The 22,145-nt window shown below is 36.3% G+C and overlaps 3 protein-coding genes across 5 annotated transcripts in view; 1 reads left to right on the top strand and 2 right to left on the bottom strand.

Moving 5' to 3' along the window:
- tpk1 (thiamin pyrophosphokinase 1) overlaps positions 1–6,180 on the top strand; it is a 62,032-nt gene extending 55,852 nt beyond the window's left edge. For both annotated transcript variants that reach the window (XM_084102244.1, XM_084102245.1), the window contains exon 9: positions 5,606–6,180. In XM_084102244.1, the coding sequence (XP_083958370.1) occupies positions 5,606–5,745 (140 nt within the window). In that variant the 3' untranslated portion in view covers positions 5,746–6,180. The remainder of the gene's footprint in view (positions 1–5,605) is intronic.
- Positions 5,828–8,178, bottom strand: sec61g (SEC61 translocon subunit gamma; the record flags this gene model as incomplete). Of its 2 annotated transcripts, none has more annotated exons than XR_014604420.1 (3): positions 7,211–7,249; positions 6,215–6,317; positions 5,828–5,980 (listed from the first exon to the last, which is right to left on the bottom strand). XR_014604420.1 is itself a non-coding variant. In XM_084102246.1 (3 exons), the coding sequence occupies exons 2-3, from the start codon at positions 7,302–7,304 to the stop codon at positions 6,211–6,213; spliced, it is 201 nt and encodes a 66-aa protein (XP_083958372.1). In that variant the 5' UTR covers positions 7,305–7,316; positions 8,039–8,178. The 2 variants fall into 2 exon arrangements, 1 of the variants encoding a protein (XP_083958372.1); XM_084102246.1 differs by lacking the exon at positions 5,828–5,980 and adding an exon at positions 8,039–8,178 and having other exon boundaries at positions 6,211–6,317; positions 7,211–7,316.
- Positions 8,179–9,353: 1,175 nt separating this feature from the next.
- LOC311075002 (uncharacterized protein) overlaps positions 9,354–22,145 on the bottom strand; it is a 13,969-nt gene continuing 1,177 nt past the window's right edge. Inside the window, exons 3-14 of the mRNA XM_084102055.1 lie at positions 22,080–22,145; positions 21,858–21,962; positions 21,522–21,731; positions 19,875–20,061; positions 19,585–19,676; positions 17,633–17,660; positions 16,810–16,925; positions 15,852–16,007; positions 15,588–15,692; positions 14,014–14,223; positions 9,888–10,080; positions 9,354–9,686 (exon numbers count right to left, since the gene is read on the bottom strand). The exon at positions 22,080–22,145 is cut by the window's right edge and continues 90 nt beyond it. Of these exons, the coding sequence (XP_083958181.1) occupies positions 9,584–9,686; positions 9,888–10,080; positions 14,014–14,223; positions 15,588–15,692; positions 15,852–16,007; positions 16,810–16,925; positions 17,633–17,660; positions 19,585–19,676; positions 19,875–20,061; positions 21,522–21,731; positions 21,858–21,962; positions 22,080–22,145 (1,571 nt within the window). The 3' untranslated portion in view covers positions 9,354–9,583. The remainder of the gene's footprint in view (positions 9,687–9,887; positions 10,081–14,013; positions 14,224–15,587; positions 15,693–15,851; positions 16,008–16,809; positions 16,926–17,632; positions 17,661–19,584; positions 19,677–19,874; positions 20,062–21,521; positions 21,732–21,857; positions 21,963–22,079) is intronic.

Consider the following 22,145-nt stretch of genomic DNA (forward strand, 5'->3'; position numbering starts at 1 on the left):
GCTTCAGTTTTTTATGAAACATTGCCCCCCTGAAAGCAAGTCAAGATTGTACAGACAGGAGGCTGTTATCATTTTACATCATCTTACCTGAGCATTCGAATGCACAAATATTTTCATAATAACATAAGCCGAGTGGAATGAAGAAAGTAATCAGCATGATTGATATTCAAAATGGTAAGCAGTCACTGCTTTGTACCTGCAGTCGGTATAGTTTAGTTTCGGTTCCCCTTTTTGAATGACCAAAATAGAGTATTGATACCTGATGATATAGACAGATATTTACTTTCACGCAGGCGCAGAACGCCTTTAGGCCTTTTGGTGTGTCCAGACGACTTTAGAGGTTGTAAAGTTTGGGATCAGTAAAATGCTGTTCTCTTGAACTTTATTTTTGAATCTTGAAAAAAAAAAATGTATCACGGTTTCCACCAAAATATTGTAATGCAATAATATTATTGCATATTTTCTGAAAGATCATGTGACACTGAAAATGGGAGTAATGGCTGTTGTAATTATATTAAGAAAAGATAAAACGTACTGACCACAAACTTTTGAACGGTAGTGTTTGTAATTAAACGCCTTGGCGAACCACCTACAACTCTCCTCGGTATTTTCGAAAGAAATCTAGTTCAGTGTAATTTTTCTTCACCTTGATGTCAGTTTCTTCACAGTTATTTTTCACCTTAATAACTATAAAAGCAATCTCGTTTCATTTTTTTATGTCTGGAATTTCTGCACTATCTTTTCAAAAGGTCTTGCTTTCCTCCACCAAAGTGCAAAAGACAAACTAATGATTTTTCTTTTTGTTATTTATTCCTCATATAAAGACATTTTCCTCATAATAAATTAGTCATGTTAAAGAACAGCTGAGTGCAGGATGATAGCCTTCAAATCTATATTTACTAATGGACGGATTCACTCCATATTGTCTGCGAGGTTCAATAAGGTGTTTTCACTTTAAAACTCCATGAATGTATAACCTTGGCTCAGCCTGCGCTCTTCAGGCGGCGGTTCACTTCGAGACTGAAACATTTTCATTTCTCTGCATGAATTCGAGCTGTGTTGCATTTTCTAGCTTTTATTGTTTTAAATTGAGGCTCTTTATGACGGGTGTTGCTGAGACGCCACTCCAGCAACTCTGTTTTGGAGGAAATGATGTAACTGCGTGGGTCCAAACTGTCATATTCCTATGGGAAAGCAGAGCAGAGCCTCTCTCATCTGAAGGTCGAATTAGCATTGTGTCGTCGCCTCAGCCTTGTAACCTCCCTCCAATGAAGCCATAAACATTTAATAGAAGCGCTATCAATGCCCACCAGATGGCTCGTACAGCAGCACCTCACCTCACACGATAAGCACAGAGCAAGATGAGTTTTTGGGGCATAAAAGTCAAATTTTTGCTTCAAAATTCTCGACTGTGACTCAGCCCCATGGCTATAGCATGTTTTCGTCTCGGTTCCTCTCTGGGACTCCGTGTAATTTGCTCTGTAAATATTGGGTACTTAAGCGAAGTACATTGGTTCTGGAAATGCAATTACTGCATGCAAACATCATTGTTATCAATAACAGCAACACATTAATTTCTGCTCCTGCCGCGGCATCAGATATCGATCAGAATCGAGCCGAGGAGATTGCTAATGAAGTTTCCTGGATGCTCTGAGGATCAGCTTTGTGTTAAAGACTTAACTGTACAAACCTTAATGTGAGTCATGCTAATATTAAGGCGGAATGGTATCCAGTTGGATGCAAACATTTGTTCTCCCTCATGGTTACTTTGACAAAAGAAGCCACAATAGCAAATAGCAAACTTTTTATTAAAGACTTAGTGGTGTTTGCTAAGGCTATTATCACTGCTACTGCTCAAATATGGTTAAAGATAGATTGGAAACCTAATTTAACCTGCACTGCACAGTTTGTGTGACAGATATGAATGATACTTTAAATTATGTGGCTTGTTGGGGTGTGATATTACGTTTCTAGCCGATCAAACTTGCACATTGTGGATGATAAAAAAGCAATTTATATATATATATATATATATATATATATATATATATATATATATATATATATATATATATATATATATATATATTAGTTCTATAGATTGAAGGAGGTAGGTTTTTTTTAAAGAAATACTTTTATTCATCAAGGATGCATTAAATTGATCAAAAGAGACAGTAAAGTCATTTATAGCCTGTTGTTAGAAAATATTTAAAAAATCCTGAACAAAAGTATCACATTTTCCACAAAAATATTACACAGCACAACAGTTGTCAACATTGATAATAAGAAGAAATGTTTCTTGAGCAGCAAATCCGCATATTAGAATGATTTCTGAAGGATCATGTGACACTGAAGACTGGAGTAATGATGCTGAAAATTCAGCTTTAATATATCAGGGATAAATTACATTTTAAAATATATTCAAATAGAAAACAGTTATTTTAAATTGTAATAATATTTCACGATATTGCTGTATTTCTTTTAATTAAATTAATGCAGGCCTGGTGAGACTTTTTTCAAAAACATTAAAAAAGAATTATAACAACCCTAAAACTTTTGAACGCTAGTGTAAAAAGTGCAACTGCAAGGAAACATTCTAGAAAACACCCAGAACACTTTTAAGAATATTTGAAGATATTTTGGAGAAATCATGTACATGGATACATTTCAACCAAATTCATGATAGATGTTTTGGGAAATAGGAATTATTTACGATTACTGTAAGGAAAGCAGATCAGTATTCATGTACGCATCGGCCTCTCCGCCACTGAATGCATATCTATGTTTATTTTCCTGTATGTTTACATGAAGAGGTTTCAATGAAGCTGCTGTAATGTGATTTGACTCTAAGTGTTTCACTCGAGGCTGAGAGTTTCTGCTCATGTCTGTGTGCACTCACTGCCTCAAGGCCCATCTGTCCCCTTCTCAGATGCTGCCACACACACCTCCACAGCACACTGTTCATCTGCGTTCATCACACTCTAACACTGTGGGTCGTCAGCATACTTTTGATGAAGAAAACATTGAGAGGTCAGGGATCTCATTAAACCGCTGCTTTGATAAAGACTGCTGAACTGACTTCCCTCTTGCTGGTGAATTTTGCCGTTTATTTTAGGTATGTTGTACCACAACAGGCAATATATACAGACAATATAGATACACACACACACACACGTATGGTATGGTATGGTCTGTTATGGTATACAATAAATATCAATATATACAGTGTATATATTACATTTTATTTTGAATATGTATAAATATAATATATAAATAGTATATAGTGTTAATATTATTTATATATTATTTACAGTAATGAAAGCTTATTTATTGTTTCATTTTATTTTATGAATTATTTATTTATTCATTTATTTAATTCAATTAAGGGAATTGGAATTAGTAGGTAAATTGTTATAATTCAAATAAGCTTAATTTTATATAATTATTTAGTTAATTATATAAAAAAAAATTTTTTTAATTTATTTAATTTGTTAATTTTTTTTTTTGATGATGAAATTTTGACATCTTGTCTAATTGTGTGAGATTAAACAAACCACTGCTAGCCTACTAGTGATCAGTGTTTCTTCTCTCCACAATAATGCATCTCACATGCCTTTTAGGTGTTTAGACTGATGTTTTGAAGAAGCTGGAAAATTTGGTGAAACATAAAATAAAAGTGAAAGAAAATAAATGATATATGGCATTTGCAATAATATAAGTCTTCATCATTTAGATTTATTGCTGAAAATGAAGGACGCAGAGGCGACGCCGTGTCACAGTGCTTTGTCGCCACCACTGGTCAAATTATGAACTGCAAGATGACACCAGACACCGCTTTAGGTCTTACCGTCTGATGAAAAATATTTCTCCTTTACTCACTAAATGTGCCTCTGTTAAACTGCAACAACTGGGGGTGGTAAGTTAATTGCAAGGTTCAGTCAAGGTTATCGATGTTTAGATCTCCCCAGCTATTGTGTGTTTAAAATTGACTTAATTATCAGTGTAACTTGATTAACTGGAGGAGCCCATTGTAAATAGTTGATCTCTTGTGACAGACTAAAGTCAGTCGTCTCTGCTTGTTTCTGCTGCCTTTGAAGTCCGGTGATATTTCTTTAGACTTTGAAGTCTGTTTAGTTGCCTCGGAGTAAAACAGCTCATCCAGCTAGTGTCTTGTTTACTTCGTTTTCTCTTGCCTCGACCGGATAATATATTTGGGGAAATGGAAAATTTCATGTGATTGTTTATGCGTATTTACTATGCAGTGGAATTAAGTATTCTTCGGCATAGGCAATTAAAGGATTCTGGGTCTGAATTTTGTGTTTAGGGTACAACTTTGATTTTATGTTATGTCCTCTTTTGTATACTCAGGCTTAAGTGTGTGTGTATAGCCTACACTTAAGCCTCTAAGTATACTAAAAATGACTACATAAAGTTGTCTTTCACAATAATATTGTAACTTATATTGACTCAATTCCAAGGCAAAAAAAGGATACTTTATATTCTTTAACATTTAATTTAAACCTCCATTATTGCAGAGCATCATAACTTACATAGGCCTATTTCTTTTTGCCCATTAATCCTGGCTGAAGCCAGTGGCATCTATTATTATAGTGGCATGTACACAACTATGGTATCAATTATCAAATCTATGGAATCAACTGCGTCCGAATGTCCTAGAGAGAAAAAAAGTTTTTTTTATGGAGGTTTCTTTACACAGTCTTTGTATCAAAATGTAAATACTGTATATTCATGTAAGCAAAACAGTTTTGCCACTGGGGGTCAGTGTGATCTCACTTTAGGACCAGCAGAGACTAACTTCTTGAAAGGTCTATGAAACTGAAGCTGACCGCATACTATAACTATTCCTGCCATAAAAAGATATGTTGAAAATAGTAATTGTAGTATACTAGTATGCATTGCATTTCTGAATTCAGCATGAATGAGAGAAGCTGAGATATGATTCTCATGAAAACTTTCATAGCCTTAACCAGTCTGGTGCTCCCAATAATAAACTCTGTTCCACTTCAGTGACCTTAAATGACTTTAGTCAAGGGTGTCTGATTTTTTAAGGGACTACTGAAAATCTTAATTTGGTCACACACCAGCCAACAGGTGTAACTCCTTTGCGAGTAGCACCTGGGTCTCACTGAAAGAAATAGCAATGCTCAATGATCAAGAGAAATGTATTCTTTTGTTGCTGGATGGCTGGGGCCATTGAAGTGAGTGGCACTGAACTCTGTCTGGCACCCAGATTACAGCACCGCTGCTGCTCGGGGTTTCCAGTGAGCGGTTCAACTGAATGAGAGACCCAGAGACTGAGAAAACAGCGGCGTTCCCACCAGGTTAAGCGAGGGCATGTTTTCTCCCGCTTCTCATTAGAACATTTTCACAAGCACCCCCGGGCGGGTTTCGGGGGGCCGATTTAATTAAAACCACAGTGGGCGGATTTGAACATTCACAGCTTTTGGTGGACATTTGTAGACAAAGAATTTTTTTTTGCTTATCCTCTCCACTTCCCACCCTTCTCTGGACCTTTATACGTGAGGACCTTGACTATTTGGTACGTGCATAATACCATACTTAATACCCTTTGTCTCCTTTTTAGACAATCAGATATTGGCTTTTGGACAGCTTGTAAGCACATCCAACACTTATGAGGATCACGACCCCAAAAAAGGCAGAAAACCTGTGACCGTCACCACGGATAAGCCACTTTTATGGAGCATGGGAATTAAACGACTGTGAATAAAGCACTGGAGCACAAAGCCTTTAAAAAAGTGCCTTTTTTCAGCACCGACAACAACCTTTTATTAACGAAGACAATGAGTAGTGTAACCTTTGATTTATTAACACAGCCAAATATCAATGTTTAAATGTTAACATGCACAAAAAGCATGGTTTATACAAATGTTTGCATTCGGTCCATCATCGTTTCCGGCAGCCGCAGGTCTGTTTGGCTTCATGGCTGGTTCAACCACCACTGTTAACAAGAGAAACAACAACAATCCTGTTTTAATCACGGAGTAAATCAAAGGCTGAATGTAACAAAGCATCAGATCAAAAGGCAATTTGCACATTATCTTTAATGCTCTGTAGTAAATTACATGTTAGGAGTTTAATGATTTTTGTAACCAACTATTTTTCACAATTATAGCAATAAAGTCTGAATTACTCTGGTAATTGTGTTCTGTGTTTGTGTGTGTGGATTACTTACACAATGATGTTGTTGATGGGGATGTGGATGAGCTTGACAAAGAATCCAATGAAACCCATGATGGCAAATCCAATTGCTGTTGCCATGGCAATCTTTTGGAATTCTAGACAGCAAGGGGAAAAAAAAAATAAAGCTATTTTTTCATAATTAAAACAAGAGAATAAAGTTACATTTTTAATATTGTCAATAAATACAAATTAAACATTGTATATAGTCTTAAGTCAAAGTTATTTTAATATCTCTGAAATCAAATGGTCTACATAAACAGGCTTGCAAAACAAAATACAATTTTTGGAGTTTATTTCCAAGCATAACTTATTTCACACTTTTCTATGCAAGTTTGATTCTGACACAGAATAAAAAGGCAATTATTTTATATATATATATATATATGTGTGTGTGTGTGTGTGTGTGTGTGTATATCTATATATATATATATATATATATATATATATATATATATATATATATATATATGTGTGTGTATATATATATTTTTTTTTTAATAACTTAATTTAGTCAGAATTGAGTTTAAAAAAAAAACCTTTGTAATTACCTTTTTTTTTTTATTATTCTGTAGCAGAAACAAGCTTCCAAGTACATTTTCTGATTTTTTTTTCTCTTTAATTTACTTTTTTGCCTGGTTTCACAGCTAGTTCCAGACTAAAATGCATGTTTGCATGTCTTAAAGTAAATTGTACTGATTTTTTTTTTTTTTAAACATCAGTGCCACTGTTTGTCTCAAAATAAAGTAATGTAATGTTTAATGTTTTTAAATGTTTCAGTAATGTTTTGTTTCCTAAGGCACATTAAAAAATAAAATAAAATAAAAACTACTTAAATCCTAATCCTGGCTTAATCTAATCTCTTTCTGTAAAACTTTAAACCTTCAAGTTTTAAATTTAAGATATTTAAATCAGTTCTAGCATCAGTTATCCAGATTTTTGTTATGCTTATCAAATCTTTGCATTTTAAAAGACAATGAACCGTGCATGCCTTTTCTATCTGGCTTTGTGCATCTTTTGACGAGCCTGATGGAGTCCTTGACGAACTGCCTGCTGGGCTCCACGAACTGCATGACCTGATCCATCCTGAAGTGATGCTGGAAACACAACGGAGTATTAACTTCACATCTGTGAGAGACAAAACCTTAACGTGCTCATCAGAGAACAGAGCAAACACAAGCAGATCACAGTCACACATCTGCACTGCTACACCAACATCTCACATAAACCACTTACATGTGTTAACAAAATGAACGACGTATGAATTTATTTTTATCGATTTAATAGATTTATTTAGTTGATCCTATATGTAGATCCAGGAACACTCCACCCCGAAACCCAAGTACAGGAATCATGAGCTGAAAAGCTAGTTAATAAAATATATTCTCATAGGGAACCAGTGAGTAAACCCTTAACTTAACGTAGTTAACTAACCACAAGTCTTTAATAACCGTTAAAGACTAACGTTACTAATGTAACCTTACGGCTTGACTTGCTAGCACTGTTAGCCTGAACGCTGCGGACTTTCCTCTGGATTAAAAACACCTATAACGTGAAATGATTTTGAAATTGGTCTTTAAAAAAAACAAAACAATAGAACATACGCAACAAAAAGTGAAGTATTTTGAAACTCAGATTAAGAAAGTGATCGTATGTGATCAGTCAGAAACAGTGTTTACGTTACCCTGAAACTCAACGATCACATCCGACACGTCCTTAGTAAAGCCATAACTCTGTATATCCTTACTTTAAAGCTAAATTCTTTACTTAATATCAATATAGATTTCTAAAGACGCAAGGTAGACAAAAAGAAACTTACCTGTGTAGACAAATCAAAGGATAAAGCAGTAGTTCAGCTGGATGTGACACACTGACTCCGCTGTGCGTTACGCCACGTAGATTTAACTGAGGAAAGACTGACGCAGCGCTAGAGCGACGCATGCGCACTGGCTCACAACTCTTGCGCACAATGACGTTCTCACTGCCATCTAGCGACTGGAGTTTAGATCGCAGAGACTTGTCCACATCATCGTTACAGTAGAGCTAGATAAGCATTGAAGTTGTGTCATAGCCATCGGTCTGTCTGTGAGGATTGTTCCTAGCATATGTAGCTATACATATAAAGCGAATTTGCAAACAGTTTATCTAAACAATTTACATTTTTCATTGCTGGTGATATTTTTTTACATTTACTAATACATTATTAAAATCAAGTAGGCCTGTCTGTTCAAATCATTTAGGCCTAATGGTCCTGAGCTAATAGGAACTAACAATTAACAACAGTTTAACAGCAGTTTAATTTTTATTATACCATACCATGGTCTGGATGAATACTCGATTCTGATTGGCTGCAGGGTGTCCATTAGAAAGTGATAGAGGAAACCTAGTAAATAAACCGTCAGGCATAACCAGGGAAACCAAGTTATTGTTTGTAAAAACTTTAGATTTCTATTGTAAAACTGATTAAAATATAAAGTAATGTTTTAAAAATGTGTTATTTGGCAAGTGACCATGGTGCCCTTCGAGGTGTCCATTGTCAGGTATTAATGGACTTCGGCGGAGGCAACCGTCCGACGCGCCCTCGTCCATTAATACCTGACAATGGACACCTCGTCGGGCATTAACCCTTACTTAACTAACGTTAACAAAAGTTAATAAATAATGTAAAAAATGTAAGCTATTGCTCATTGTTAGTTAAGTATTGTTAGTAGGGGAGAGTGGGGCACAAAGTAACGCTTTTTGACTTTCTCAGTTTGTGTAAATCTAACTTACTTATGGTTCAGAGTATTTACAACATTCGGGTGTTGCTAGTAGCAGTCTGTAGCGCGCTTTCAGAAACTCTCCACCTTCCCCAGCTCCACCTGTATAGATCTGCTACGGGGGTTATTTCATGCATGTCTTACATGCTCACAGCAATGTCTGTGAATGTATTGGCAGTAGCAAGTCTCTGCACTTGCTCTGCAGCAGCTGCGTAGCAGATCTATTCCGCCAAGACAATTAACATGGCCATATCCATTACCATGCCAATCTCTATTACCATACTAATCTCCCGAGAGTTTTCATGTCAGAACTGTGGATATTACAACAGCTCTTCAGCAAAACAAACAAACAAACAAAACCAAATGCAAATTCATCAAATAAAAAGATTTAACAGACCAAAATACATTTAAATTCATAACATGTCTATTGAAATTTTAACAGCACAGCCAAGGGCATTTAAAAAAAAGAGTATACAATGTACAATATAAAACAGTGCTGATTCAGTCATGCATTATATGAACACTACAGTTTCCATTATCTATGACATTAGTACAAAAGCTTTAATTTCCGCTCATATAACAGTGTCACTGAGAGGAGCGCTTGATCAGTCCCATGTAATGCTGAGCATCTGACAGCTGAGTTCCCAGAGTTTCTGAGCCATTTCATCATCTGAAGCTTCTCTTGAACACTGTGCTGGGGCACAGTCGCTGGAAACAAAGATCCTCAGGTTTAGTGATCATTAATACAGCTATAGAATCATATCTATTGCATGTTTAACCTAAACACATTTTATTATCTTACCTACCTCCTAATGCAAATTAATATGGTGTGCATATTGGGACGTGAAAATAAATAGGAGTAAGAATTCTATGGTGCAGTTTATTTTTCATAATACTTTGATACTGTACCTGTAATATCCTCCACTCTCATTGTCCAGCTCCGGCTCCACAGCGCAGTAGATGGTGGTCTGCGCCCCCTGAATAGTGGTCTTGGTGAAGGGGCTGAAGACCTTGACTGCGATCTGCACAGGTTTGCTGAGGTTCCTAAACAGCTCTGACTGCACCACACCAGGATGGAGGGAGTACACAGTCACACCACTGCCTAGGAACATTACCATATTTCATTATAAGAGTTCACATATTACACATACCTGCGTAAAACAACTAAACCAATGATTAATACAGTTGGGTTTTCTTTTTTCTTTTTTTGGTACTGCTATATGAACAGAATTGTTTTAATACAAATAAGTATTGGATTAAATCCTTCGATACTTGAAAATGATACCGTTATTGCCTGCATGTAAACTACAAAAACTCAAATTTGTAAAAATGACGATGTCATGCGCATGCATATTTTTGCACGTAGCCTACTGTTTATTTAACATGACATCGCCATCTACTGGCCTGGCATGCATAATACAGCGTTTTTAATGGTTTTCACGGATCCGTGTGAACGGGGATCTTTTTGACAACGTTGTCGTCTGTACGCAAAAAACGCACAGGAAAAACGTTTCCGTTTTTGGTACAGCATTATCGTGTAAATGTTCCAATGTACAGTGACATTTTCATGGTACTCTAACCATCTGATTGATACATGTTCAAAAACGTGCTTATTGCCACAGTACATAGCCTACTAAAAAACCATGGTGCCTTATCCAATAAACTACAGTTTCTTTATTTGTTTTTTTAATTAATGTGAATAATGTATAATGTATAGTTAATTCTAAAGTGAAGATCACGTTAACCCACTAGTAATTACTAAATCCGTCTGAAGGAACTACTAATTATTTGTATCAGTATTCTAAAGTGAAGATCATGGGCCACTAGTAGGCTAATGACTCAAGTGTTACCAAATCCATAGGAAGGAGTTACTATCCAAAACCTTACAAAAATGTTGAAAAAAAAAATCCAAAGCTTACAATGACTTCCGTAATTACTGGGGAGCTGTCATGCTTTTCACTTTAGAATACTGTAAATATAATATAGTAAATAATAATAAAAAATAAAAAAAAATCCTTCTGAAGGATGTAGTAACACGAGTCATAACTATCCAAAACCTTACAAAAAACTCAAAATCTTGCAATGATTTCAGTCATTACTAGAGAGTTACCATGTTTTTGACTTTAGAATACTGCATTACTCAATTGTTCCTGTGTAGTTACTCATTAAGACGGAACAATTTTCTAAATACCAATGCCAATGCATCGATGAAGTCAACAGTTGGATGTGTCAAAACTTTCTTCAGTTAAACAAAGACAAAACTGAAGTCATTGCGTTTGGAAACAAAGATGAAGTTCTCAAGGTGAATGCATACCTTCACTGTAGCCCTCAAACCGTATTCACTTTATAGCCCTTAATTCTGTAATTGTGGACAAATGTGGGCACAGAGGACTCAGATGTGATCCTATTTTTTATTTATTATAAATGTTATATCACTGTCTTCGATAAAATTTTGTCTATCCATTTATGGTGTGTTTTTTTTATTTTGGGGGTATTTTTGAATTTTTCAAAAAGTACCATATTTTCTATGTAAATTATGCTTATTTTTTTTGAGTGTGAGTTTTTGCCATGATGAGAATGTTGTACAGGATCAGCCCTTCATTTGTGTGTATGTTAGATATGCATTGTATTGGATCTATTGATTTATTTTTACAAAAAAAAACAAGAAGAATGCTCTAAATTACAGTTTTTCCCATTCATTTCTATGGGTGCCCATTTTTGACCCAAATACAAGATTAAGGAGTTTTTTTTTTTCACCCACTTAACATTGTAGAATTGAGTCAAAAAAAAATAGTGTGTGTTCAGGAGGCAAACTTAGGAAAATTAGCCAAGTCTTGTACCGCTCAGATCAAGGGAAGTATTTTTTAAAAATAAATCAAAATTATTTTGCCCACATTTGTCCAGAATTCGGTTTTAGGGCTAGGGGTCAAACAACAAAAAATCAAGTCAGGAATCTTGGTGTGACACTAGAGTCAGACCTTTGTTTCAGTAGTCATGTCAAAGCAATAACTAAATCAGCATACTATCATCTGAAAAATATTGCAAGAATTAGATGCTTTGTTTCCAGACAAGACTTAGAGAAACTTGTGCATGCTTTCATCACCAGCAGGGTGGATTATTGTAATGGACTCCTCACTGGCCTTCCCAAAAAAACCATAAGACAGTTGCAGCTCATACAGAACGCTGCCGCCAGGATTCTGAGCAGAACCAGAAAATATGAACATATCACACCAGTCCTCAGGTCTTTACACTGGCTCCCAGTTAAATTTAGGATTGATTTTAAAGTATTATTACTGGTATATAAATCATTCAATGGCCTAGGACCTCAATACATTGCAGATATGCTCACTGAATATAAACCCAACAGATCACTCAGATCACTAGGATCATATCAGCTAGAAATACCAAGGGTTCACTCTAAGCATGGCGAGTCCGTCTTTAGCTATTATGCCAGCCGCAGCTGGAACCAGCTTCCAGAAGAGATCAGATGTGCTCCTACAGTAGTCACTTTCAAATCCAGACTCAAAACACTTCTGTTTAGCTATGCATTTAATGAATGAGCACTGTGCCAATGTGCGTCCGACTGTACTGTACTGTATTTTATTTTTTATTTTTCTAAACTGTTTTAATTATTCTTATTTCTTTTTATTATTTTAATTTCTTCTATTTAAAGCACTTTGAATTGCCACTGTGTATGAAATGTGCTATATAAATAAACTTGCCTTGCCTTGCCTTAAATTGTTAACGTTATTTCGTCTACATTACTCCCCCTTCGTAGTTAAGCTGCATGTCGTCTTAACAGAAAAATCCTTCAGAATCTGTATCCAACAGTGCACATAGAGAATTACTTAATTTTAATAGAATTACTGGTGAGAATTCCTTTTGGTATTTCCTCATATGGTATTTCCTCCTCTTTGGTATAGAACCTCATATGAATTTCTAGCTGAATGTCTGCTTTGTGATCTCTGTGTGGCTTTTCTGAACAGATCACAGGTCATCTGTTATTAGATCTCGAGTTTGAATTGTCACATGAATGAGAATCAGTGATAAGCACAGAAAACAGGACATTCTCCTCATGCTTCATACAATCCTGCATCCTTAAGGAAGCACTCAGAGACAAACATAGAGATCAGTTCTGACCGAGCGCCTTCCTCTGCCACTGTGTGTTGGTTCTGACTGAGATTATGTAGTCTCACAGGGAAAAATATCGCATTTAAAGTCACCATGAAATCAAAACGGACCATTCTTGTTTTTTTACTGTGGAATTTTGCCATATTTATTATAAATTATTTATCCCTGCATGTCTTTTTTTTTTTTAATTCATGTATCCTCATAATCTCACTGTAAAAAATTATGTTTTTACACTGCTTTAACTCATTAAAATAAGTTAAGCAATTTTTACAATTTCCAAGATTCAACTCATTTTTCTAAGTCAGTTTAATGTAATTTAAGTTGAAATGACGTAAACATCCAAGTTGATGAGGCAGCAACTATTTTTTACAGTGATAACTTCCCCTCCCTCTTGCAGTGACATCTCTTCTCTTCTGATGACGTGTTTACTGGCGCAAGGGCGGGACAACCTGTCACTCACTTGAGATCGACCAATAGCAAACCATAACAATCCAACTATCCAATCAATTCCGGATGGACAAAATAAAGTCCCACCCTACATTTTGTCTTGTTCGAGAAGTCATTTCATGTCGACTTTAGTGTGTGTTCACACTTGTAGTTTGGTTCTCTTGGTTCTTTTGAACCAAAAAAGAAAATGATACATTTAGTCCTGGTTCCCTTGGCGTTAACACTGTCATATTTAAAACCAAATATAGATTTAAAAAAAAGCTTTTATGATGAACATCACAAGCTATGACAAGAAAAAACAGTATGCTTGAGTATTCACATCCTAATGTCACGTTGTTGTACTCGCATACCAAATCAAGCAGTGTTCAGGATAGAGAAGGCAAACAAGACTTTAGTTTGTGTCCTTAAGGATCATGTTTAGTCTAGCATTGATAGCCTTGCTATGAAGGTCACATACCCTGCAGTCTTTTAGCCAAGGAGCGTGTGCAGAGGATGTTAGCTAGCTTGCTCTGGCCGTAAGCCCTCCGCGGAGAGTAACCCTTCTCGCTGTTTATGTCATCCAGATGGATGCTTCCCCACGTATGGGCCACAGAAGCCACGTTTATGATCCTGGAGGGGGTTGATTTCTTGAGGAGGTCCAGCAGAAGGTAGGTGAGCAGAAAATGACCTGTTGGTAGTTTGAAGAAGATAAAAATAGTCAGGGGTTGCACCTTTCATTGTCCCTCATGTCCTGTCATGTCCTCAATAAATGCATGGAAGTGGATGTATATGGAAAAGAATGTGTTTAGGTTCCTACAGGAAGCCAGCTTGGGCTGATAAACGACTAAAAAGCACACACTGTCAATTTACAGGGTCACTACTCCACACTAGTATTAAGTCTGAGACTTAATGTGTGAAACAAGGTTGCCTTATACATAGGGGTAGTCTATAACCAAACACAATTTGTGCTTAATTTAAAAGAAGTCACTTTTATTGACTAAATTACTTGGTTTACCGGTCAGAAAGAGTAACAGTATGGATTAGACACAGGAAATCTAATTTTATTTTTTCCTGAGTCACAATGAGTGACTTTACATCTACAAAACACGTGTTGATAATTATTTGAAATTGCTGCGGATATTTGTAAAATTGCCTCGGCTTCAATTTCAATTTCTATTCATCAAAAAATCCTGAAATTTTTTAGCACGGTTTCCACAAAAATATTAAGCGGCACAACTGTTTTGTTTCAGAAACAGTAATGTCTCTTGAGCAGCAAATTGGCATATTAGAAAGATGTCTTAAGGATCATGTGACACTAAAGACTGGAGTAATGATGCTGAAAATTCAGCTTTGCCATCACATGAATAAATTCAATTTTTAAATATGTTAAAATAGAAAACAGTCACCTTAAAATGTAGTAATATTTCACAATATTACTGTTTTTATAGTTTTATTCAAATAAATGCAGCCTTGCTGAGCATGAGACTTCTTTCAAAAAACTTTTGAAATATATTTTATACGATACACCTTTTTATTGGAAGCAAAGGAAGTTTTTCATGAAATGTACACAAAGATGCATCTTTTTATGGCCATGATATTACTAAAGCCCATTGGCTAATTGAAAAAAAACAATTTTCCTGTCCAAACTTCCTATTTCAAAAAGAAATAGAGGATATAAAATTCATCATCATAATTGTCAGGGTTCTGTTATGTTTTATCTGTTTGTGTAACAGAGAGTTGTTTTGCTCTGTTTTCTGTTTCCTTGTTCCTGCTCTTGGTTTGTCTCCTTGGCTTCAGGATGTTTGATTAACTTGGTCTATTTAAACTCTGTTTTGTTCAGTTCTTGGACCGTTCACGTCCATGTGTTTGACGGTTGTTCTGTTCCTCTTCATAAGTTATTTGTGAGAAATCCTGAGAAGTTTGTTATTAAATCTGCACTGCTGTGCATCCATCTCTTTATTTCACCTGCTGCAACCCTCAGTCTGTGACAATAACACTGTACTATGTAGAGAGTGTTTGCATGTACATACAGTAAGATAACAAAGTCTTTACCTAAATGGTTTACACCAAACTGCATCTCGAAGCCATCCGCAGTTTTTGAATATGGGCACATCATGATTCCAGCATTGTTGATCAGGATGTTAACTTGCTTCTCCTCTAAAATACAAAAATATGAGCCATAAGCAAATTGCATATATTCATATAAATGTGTATATAAAATCTTAATATTAATACATTATATACATTTCCTTACTCCAAGGAAATACATACATAACAAAGCATTAATTTAAAGTAATAGTCAGATGTCTTACACACCCTTGTTTATGAGTTCTGCAAATGCTCTGATGGATTTGGTATCTGATAAATCAAGTTTTTTCACCACAATGTTTTGGTTTCCAGAATCCTCCATTAATTCTCCTCTGGCGGACTCTGCTTTTTCCAGGTCTCGACAGGCCATGATGACTCGAGCCCCTGAGGACATCATGAAGAAGCTGATAGAAATGTGCTTTCCAGTGCAAAAAGCCACAAAACAGAGTAGCTATCCTTCATGAATCTGAAATCATTCTGTTTATTCCGGCAAACGTCCTTCCTGTGAAATGTCCTTGCATAATAATTCATTTGGTGTTAAACTGGGATGTAAGGCTGATGAGCTAACACAATAGCTGTTTGCCTGGTAATTACTGTGCAGAACGCCTATTATCCTATTCAGAGCAATTTGGCTGGCAAGCATCAGAGTTTCTTTGTTGGAATTCAGCGGGTCCATGTGGGAAAGTGTACAGTTTTACATCTCTTTGGCAGATAGTATTGTAATCCTGATGTTTATTTATCAGCATGCATTCAAAGCTTCCAAGAGCCTGTCATTTATTATAAGATGAAGTATTTGCTGTTTTAATCGTATCACATTTGACATTAGGACACCGAGTACGATTTGTCCTTGCAGTTGTATAGTCCCAGATCATGCTGATTTTACGCAATATTTTAAAGAGAAATAAGAATCCAAAATTAATTTGTCAACAGCAACAATAGTACAAATACAGTGTGATAGATTGCAATTATTCCAGCTAACCTCCCATACACCCCTTCTAATTAGAGTGGCATCACACATGGCATAGTTTTGTCCCGGAACAGGTTGGCAGTCGATGCCGTTCACAGCATGTGCTTCGAACAGAACAAATCAAATCATTCAGAGCATTTTTAAGGTTTTCCTTTTAAGGTCAAGACTGAGTTGAGACGCATGTCCTGAAAACTAAAATGAGGTCTGTTAGTTCCTTACCTCTTCTGGCAAGGTCTCTCGCTGTCTCTTTGCCTATGCCTGTATTAGCTCCTGTGATTATGACCGTTTTATCATCAAGGCGTACAGAAGAGCTCCACTGACCACAGAAGAAATTTCTGGAATTGATTACAGAGCAAATGTTTATATATCATAGTGAATATCTAAAGTGAAGTAGTAGGCGAGAGCGGGGCTAGTTGTCACTCCAGTGTATTTTGTTGTATCGTTGTTATTACTCAGGAATTAAGTAAATGCACACTGTAAAAAATGATATGATCAATAAGTTCTCAACATATCTTTTTTACATTGTTTTACCTTGGCATTTTTATGTTATACAGGATTTAACTAATTTTTTTAAGTCAGTTTAGTGCAATAATGACTTAAACATCCATGTTGATTGTACTTAAATTCAAGGCAGTTAAAAAGTTTAAGGTACTTAAAAATGTAAAATATAACTTATAATGTAAAAACATAACTTTCTGAAATATCAGACCATTGTTTTGACCTATAAATATTGTAGCTACTTAATACTCTTAAAATTGAACTTAATTTAAGAAGGTTTGAAGTTGTTTGAAACCAACATACACACTCACTTTTAAATTTATGCAACTGCATTTATGAAAACTTCCTCGTGTGACAACTAGACCCATTCTTATATATTTAAAATTAAATCAGCTGGTACAGGCATAGTAATTGGCATTTAAATAATTATATTGTTTAAAAATACTGTTTAAGAGCAGCGTTGGGTCCCATTTATCCAGTTATGAACACTTTGGCGAAAAGAAAATGTGTATCAATCCAGTTTTTCAGACTCCGCATTGCTTACCTTATTGAGTGCATTGTTCCAATATTGTCTGGTTCCCCTCAGCAGACAGTTAGAGCTCTACTCTAGCGTCCTGTGTAATTTATGAATGAGATATTACTATGCGGTCCGAATCCAAGCCCCTCCCGTCCAGAGCTCTGTCCTCTGGCCAATGAAACGCGACTGAGATCAATATGAAGACCGTTCAGGCTCCCACCGCTCGCAGGAATGCGCTCGCTGTGATGGCCTTGAACTCAGCTTTGTTGAATTGAATCATTTTTGCAAGGTTGGACATTCCGCTACACGTCACCAGAACATACAATACATTTACGTCACCCACTTAGAAATGAGCCAATTTATGCAAAAGCAGTGACCTTGTGCAACCACTAGATGTCCTTGTTGTGTCAGCCTGATGTTCCTCACGAACTATTCACAACACACTGAACATTGTCTTACTGTACCTCAGAGAAGCAATGTAATTAAATTTAAGATACTTTATTAGTGACGGTAAATCGTTAAGTGAACATGAAACATTTTTTATCTTTTGTTTTCTATCTGCTCTCGTTTGCTTGCACCTACTAGCCTACTATCCTTACCGATGTCACTTAATATTAGCCTACTTAACATTTTTTTTAATCCCCTTTAGGTAGTTTACTCTATTCCAAGACATTTATATCCCATGAACACAGTATTATTTAGCTTTCGTTTATTTTTCTACTGTGTCTACCAGGCATACCTATGTCTATTTGTCTTGCATGGCTGATCATATTCCGTTTTCAAATGAATAAACTCACTTTAGCCATTACTAGCTGTTTTTAATCAGAAAGTTACGCAGCATGTTTCAATAATCACATAGGCCTACCTTGCTGAAAAATCCTGCATAAACCAGCTTGAATTCGATGTTGGTCCAAGTTGGTTTATGTTGGACTGAGCTGGAATATAGTGCTCAATATTCTATATAGTGGAATATAGAATCCAGTGGAGGAATGTAACAAAGTACAAATACTTCGTTACTTTACTTAAGTAAATTTTTCACGTATCTGTACTTTACTTAAGTAGAATCAATAGTGCATAGGGCCTACCTTTGACTTTTACTTCGTTACTTTTTGCAGCAATTATTATACTTTCTACTCCACTACATTTCTACAACGTTTCGTTACATTTTCGTTACATTTTCTGATCAGTTTTTCCCCTTGCCAAAACAGGGATTGAAAAAAATCTCCATGTTTTCGGTGCTGATACAGTGGTGACCCGTTCATGTAACATGTAAGGGTGGAGCTGCCAATAAAGCACCTAATAGCTGTCACAAAAAAACGGCAAAAGTAATGATTATGATTATGAATTATGAATATGTAAAATATAGCAAGGAGACATTTTAATTGTTTATTAAGAAACAAGTGTTTTCTGTGTCAGTGTCGGCTGCAAAGATGAAGTTGACTATGCTGTCTCGCGATCTTCGCAGTAGTTAATGCGCCAGAGAGAAATGCACATTTCATACGGATTACATAAGCAGAGAGCAGTCTGTTTTCTTTCGTTTTGAATTGCTCTGTTTAAAAGTAGACATTTCAAACACATTTTACACTATATTAATTTTTGGCCAACTAGCAGTTAGAGGTAATCAGTCTTACTTATCCAATTCAAACTAGACCAATTCTACCTTTTTATGTAACTGCCCATCAGCATTTCTGCTTCTCATGCTTGGAACCAGCAAACCAGAAACCAGCATCCAATGCTGGTCCCAGCATGCAAAACATAGGTTGCTGGATTTTTCAGCAGGGTAAACTTTCAGCTTTCAAATGTCAAAACTCCTTGTTTCTCTGAATCAATAACATCCAAAATATCACAAAATTAATATAACACATGAATACAGAGAGGGCTCAACTAGGCTGCTGTTGAAACTGGGTTGTAATAACTCATATAAAGAGCATTAGTACAAAATAAGGCTGAGGTGAAAGTCATATCTTCTCATTTCCAACGAATCCCCAGCAGGTGGCAGCTGACAGCCCACAGTCTGCTCGCAGTGTTCATGTCATCGGCGGCCCTGGAGCACGGGGCCACGGCACAGTTACTGTGAGAGATCATGAGACGAAACAGTAGCGTGAGGAAGCAGTTCATTTGGTTACTGCCAAATTTAGCATTCCTAACGCTAAATAAAAACCATGTTTTGAACAATAGTGCTTGCTTATGGGAAAGATGATCATTGAGGTTATTATTTAATGAGTGCAACAGCTAGCATCAGCTATACTGTATTCTAGCTCTGACAAACCTGTAGTAGGTTCCAGTGGGCAGGCCAGGAGTGACGGCACAGTACAGAGTGGTACATGCGCCTTCTGCAGGGGTTTTTATCAGGAAACCAAATGCCTTCACAAAGACCTGCAGAGTCTTCTTCAGATGCCTGACGATTTCTGTCTTCACTAGGCCTGGATCCACAGCATAAACACTCACTCCCATCTCTGCCACAGAAACATCACTCTACATGAGCTACAGTTAGAAGAATGAAACATGTGCAAGAACACTCATATCGCCTTAATGAAGAATGTTTGTGGGTTAATCATGGGACAGTCTTGTTAGGATAGCATACTGATCAATTAGCAACGCATTATTTGGAAGGTTTGCCCGTCTCCCTCTGACACTTATGATCTCCTTAAAGGGATAGTTCAGCCAAAAATGAAGATCACTTTCAGTCATCATTTAGTCACATACCCTGAAAGTAAAAGGGCAACGATTGACATCTTGGACACTCATGCACCATTCATGCAGAACCCGTTTTTGTGTTTAAAATGTGAGATGCAGGGCAGTTGAATGGAAAACATTCACAAGGTCTATAGACAGTTTTTTTAAAGTTGAACTTCTTTTAGCTTGAACACTAGATAGAATGCTGTATCATGCAAGAGAAGCTGCAATGAGTCAAGCATGTCTGTATAGGGGCGTCTTTTTAGGGGCCATTTCACTCAGAATGCGTTTTTGAGCCAATTATATATAGTTTATACTCTTTATTATATACAGAAATTGACCATGGTGAACATATTTAGACAGTTTGTGAACCCGGTTTTATTGTTAGACAGTTTAATATAACTTTCAAAAAAGTTCAGTACAAAAGTTAGTCACTCGTCAACGGCAGCTGTCACAGTTGCTAGGCGACAAGGAGAATCCTCTGTAGGCTAAACCGTCACATTTAACAACCTTTAAAGTCCACGTCCTTCGAAGGATGCATCCTCTGAATTTTTCAGTTTTAAGTTAGTCGTTATATTTATTTCTGCTTTAAAATAGTAACCAATCAGTTGTTTTTAGGTTTAGAATTGAATGTTTGTATTTTAACCCTTTTTTGCTTATAATGCACAGCATAGCCAACATAGATACATTCACTATATTTGTTTTCATAGGCTTTATGTTACAAATTGTTTGGAGGACAGCATTGGGCAGGATGTGGAATAACATTGTTTAAAATAATGGATTAAAAATAATTTTTAATGTATAGTTTCATCCGATTAATCGGAAAAATAATCGTAAGTTGCGGTTCTAGTTTTGAGTGTGTGCTGCTGGCGACTAAAAACAAACTCTTTTTATTCGTGTACTGTGTGTTCATTTTTTGTTCTTCCTTGTCATTTGTTCATCATGTTCCTAAAGCTTTATTTTGCTTCGCTTTTGCATTGCGTTCGTGAATTTTGGGGGTGGAGCAATGAAGGGAGGGGTGTGTTTGTTTGTCATGTTCAACAATGATTCTCAGAATTTGCTTACTGCTCCTTTAAAACATTCCACGTAAACATTCTTCTGTGTGAACTGCCCATTTAAAGGTGGTTTCTTATTTTTCTACAGATTCCTAACACATTATAAATAAATCCTAGATTTGATGTGGAATCATATTTTTGGATCTCACTGCATGTTTAATGCATGATCACATGCTGGCTCTTACCTTCCACTCTCGTGGCCAGCTCTCGTGTGAAAAGTACGTTGGCCAGTTTGCTCTGTACGTAGGCCTTCACGGGATGATAGCCTTTCTCACCGTTCAGGTCCTCAAAGTGGATCTTTCCCATGGGGTGAACCAACGAGGAGACATTAATCACTCTAGAAGGAGCTGAATGCTTCAACAGATCCATTAGAAGGAACGTGAGAAAGAAATGTCCTGAAGAAGAAAAGGAGTCATACATCACATGTCAAGTGTGAACAAACTCTATAGCTGCTCAACAACAAATAAGGACTCTTTGATATTGTTTGAAAGAATGAGAATGACTAGTGCACTTCATCATACCTAAATGATTGACTCCAAACTGTGTCTCAAAGCCGTCTGCTGTTGTGGAATATGGGCAGATTGCCACTCCAGCGTTATTAATCAGCAAATGAAGAGACTTTTCAGCTAAAATAGAATAGAATAATGATTTGAAACATCAGAATAAGAGTTAAATCTGATGCATTGCATATTTACATTAGCCTATATATATTTTTGGAAAAATGTTCTTCAACCATAACTCACTGTTGTAAATCAGTTCAGCAAAATCAATGATGGATTTAGTGTCGGCCAGGTCCAGTTTCCGAACCA

Source organism: Abramis brama (genome assembly GCF_963993115.1).
Source record: "Abramis brama genome assembly, chromosome: 24".
Lineage (NCBI taxonomy): Eukaryota > Metazoa > Chordata > Actinopteri > Cypriniformes > Leuciscidae > Abramis > Abramis brama.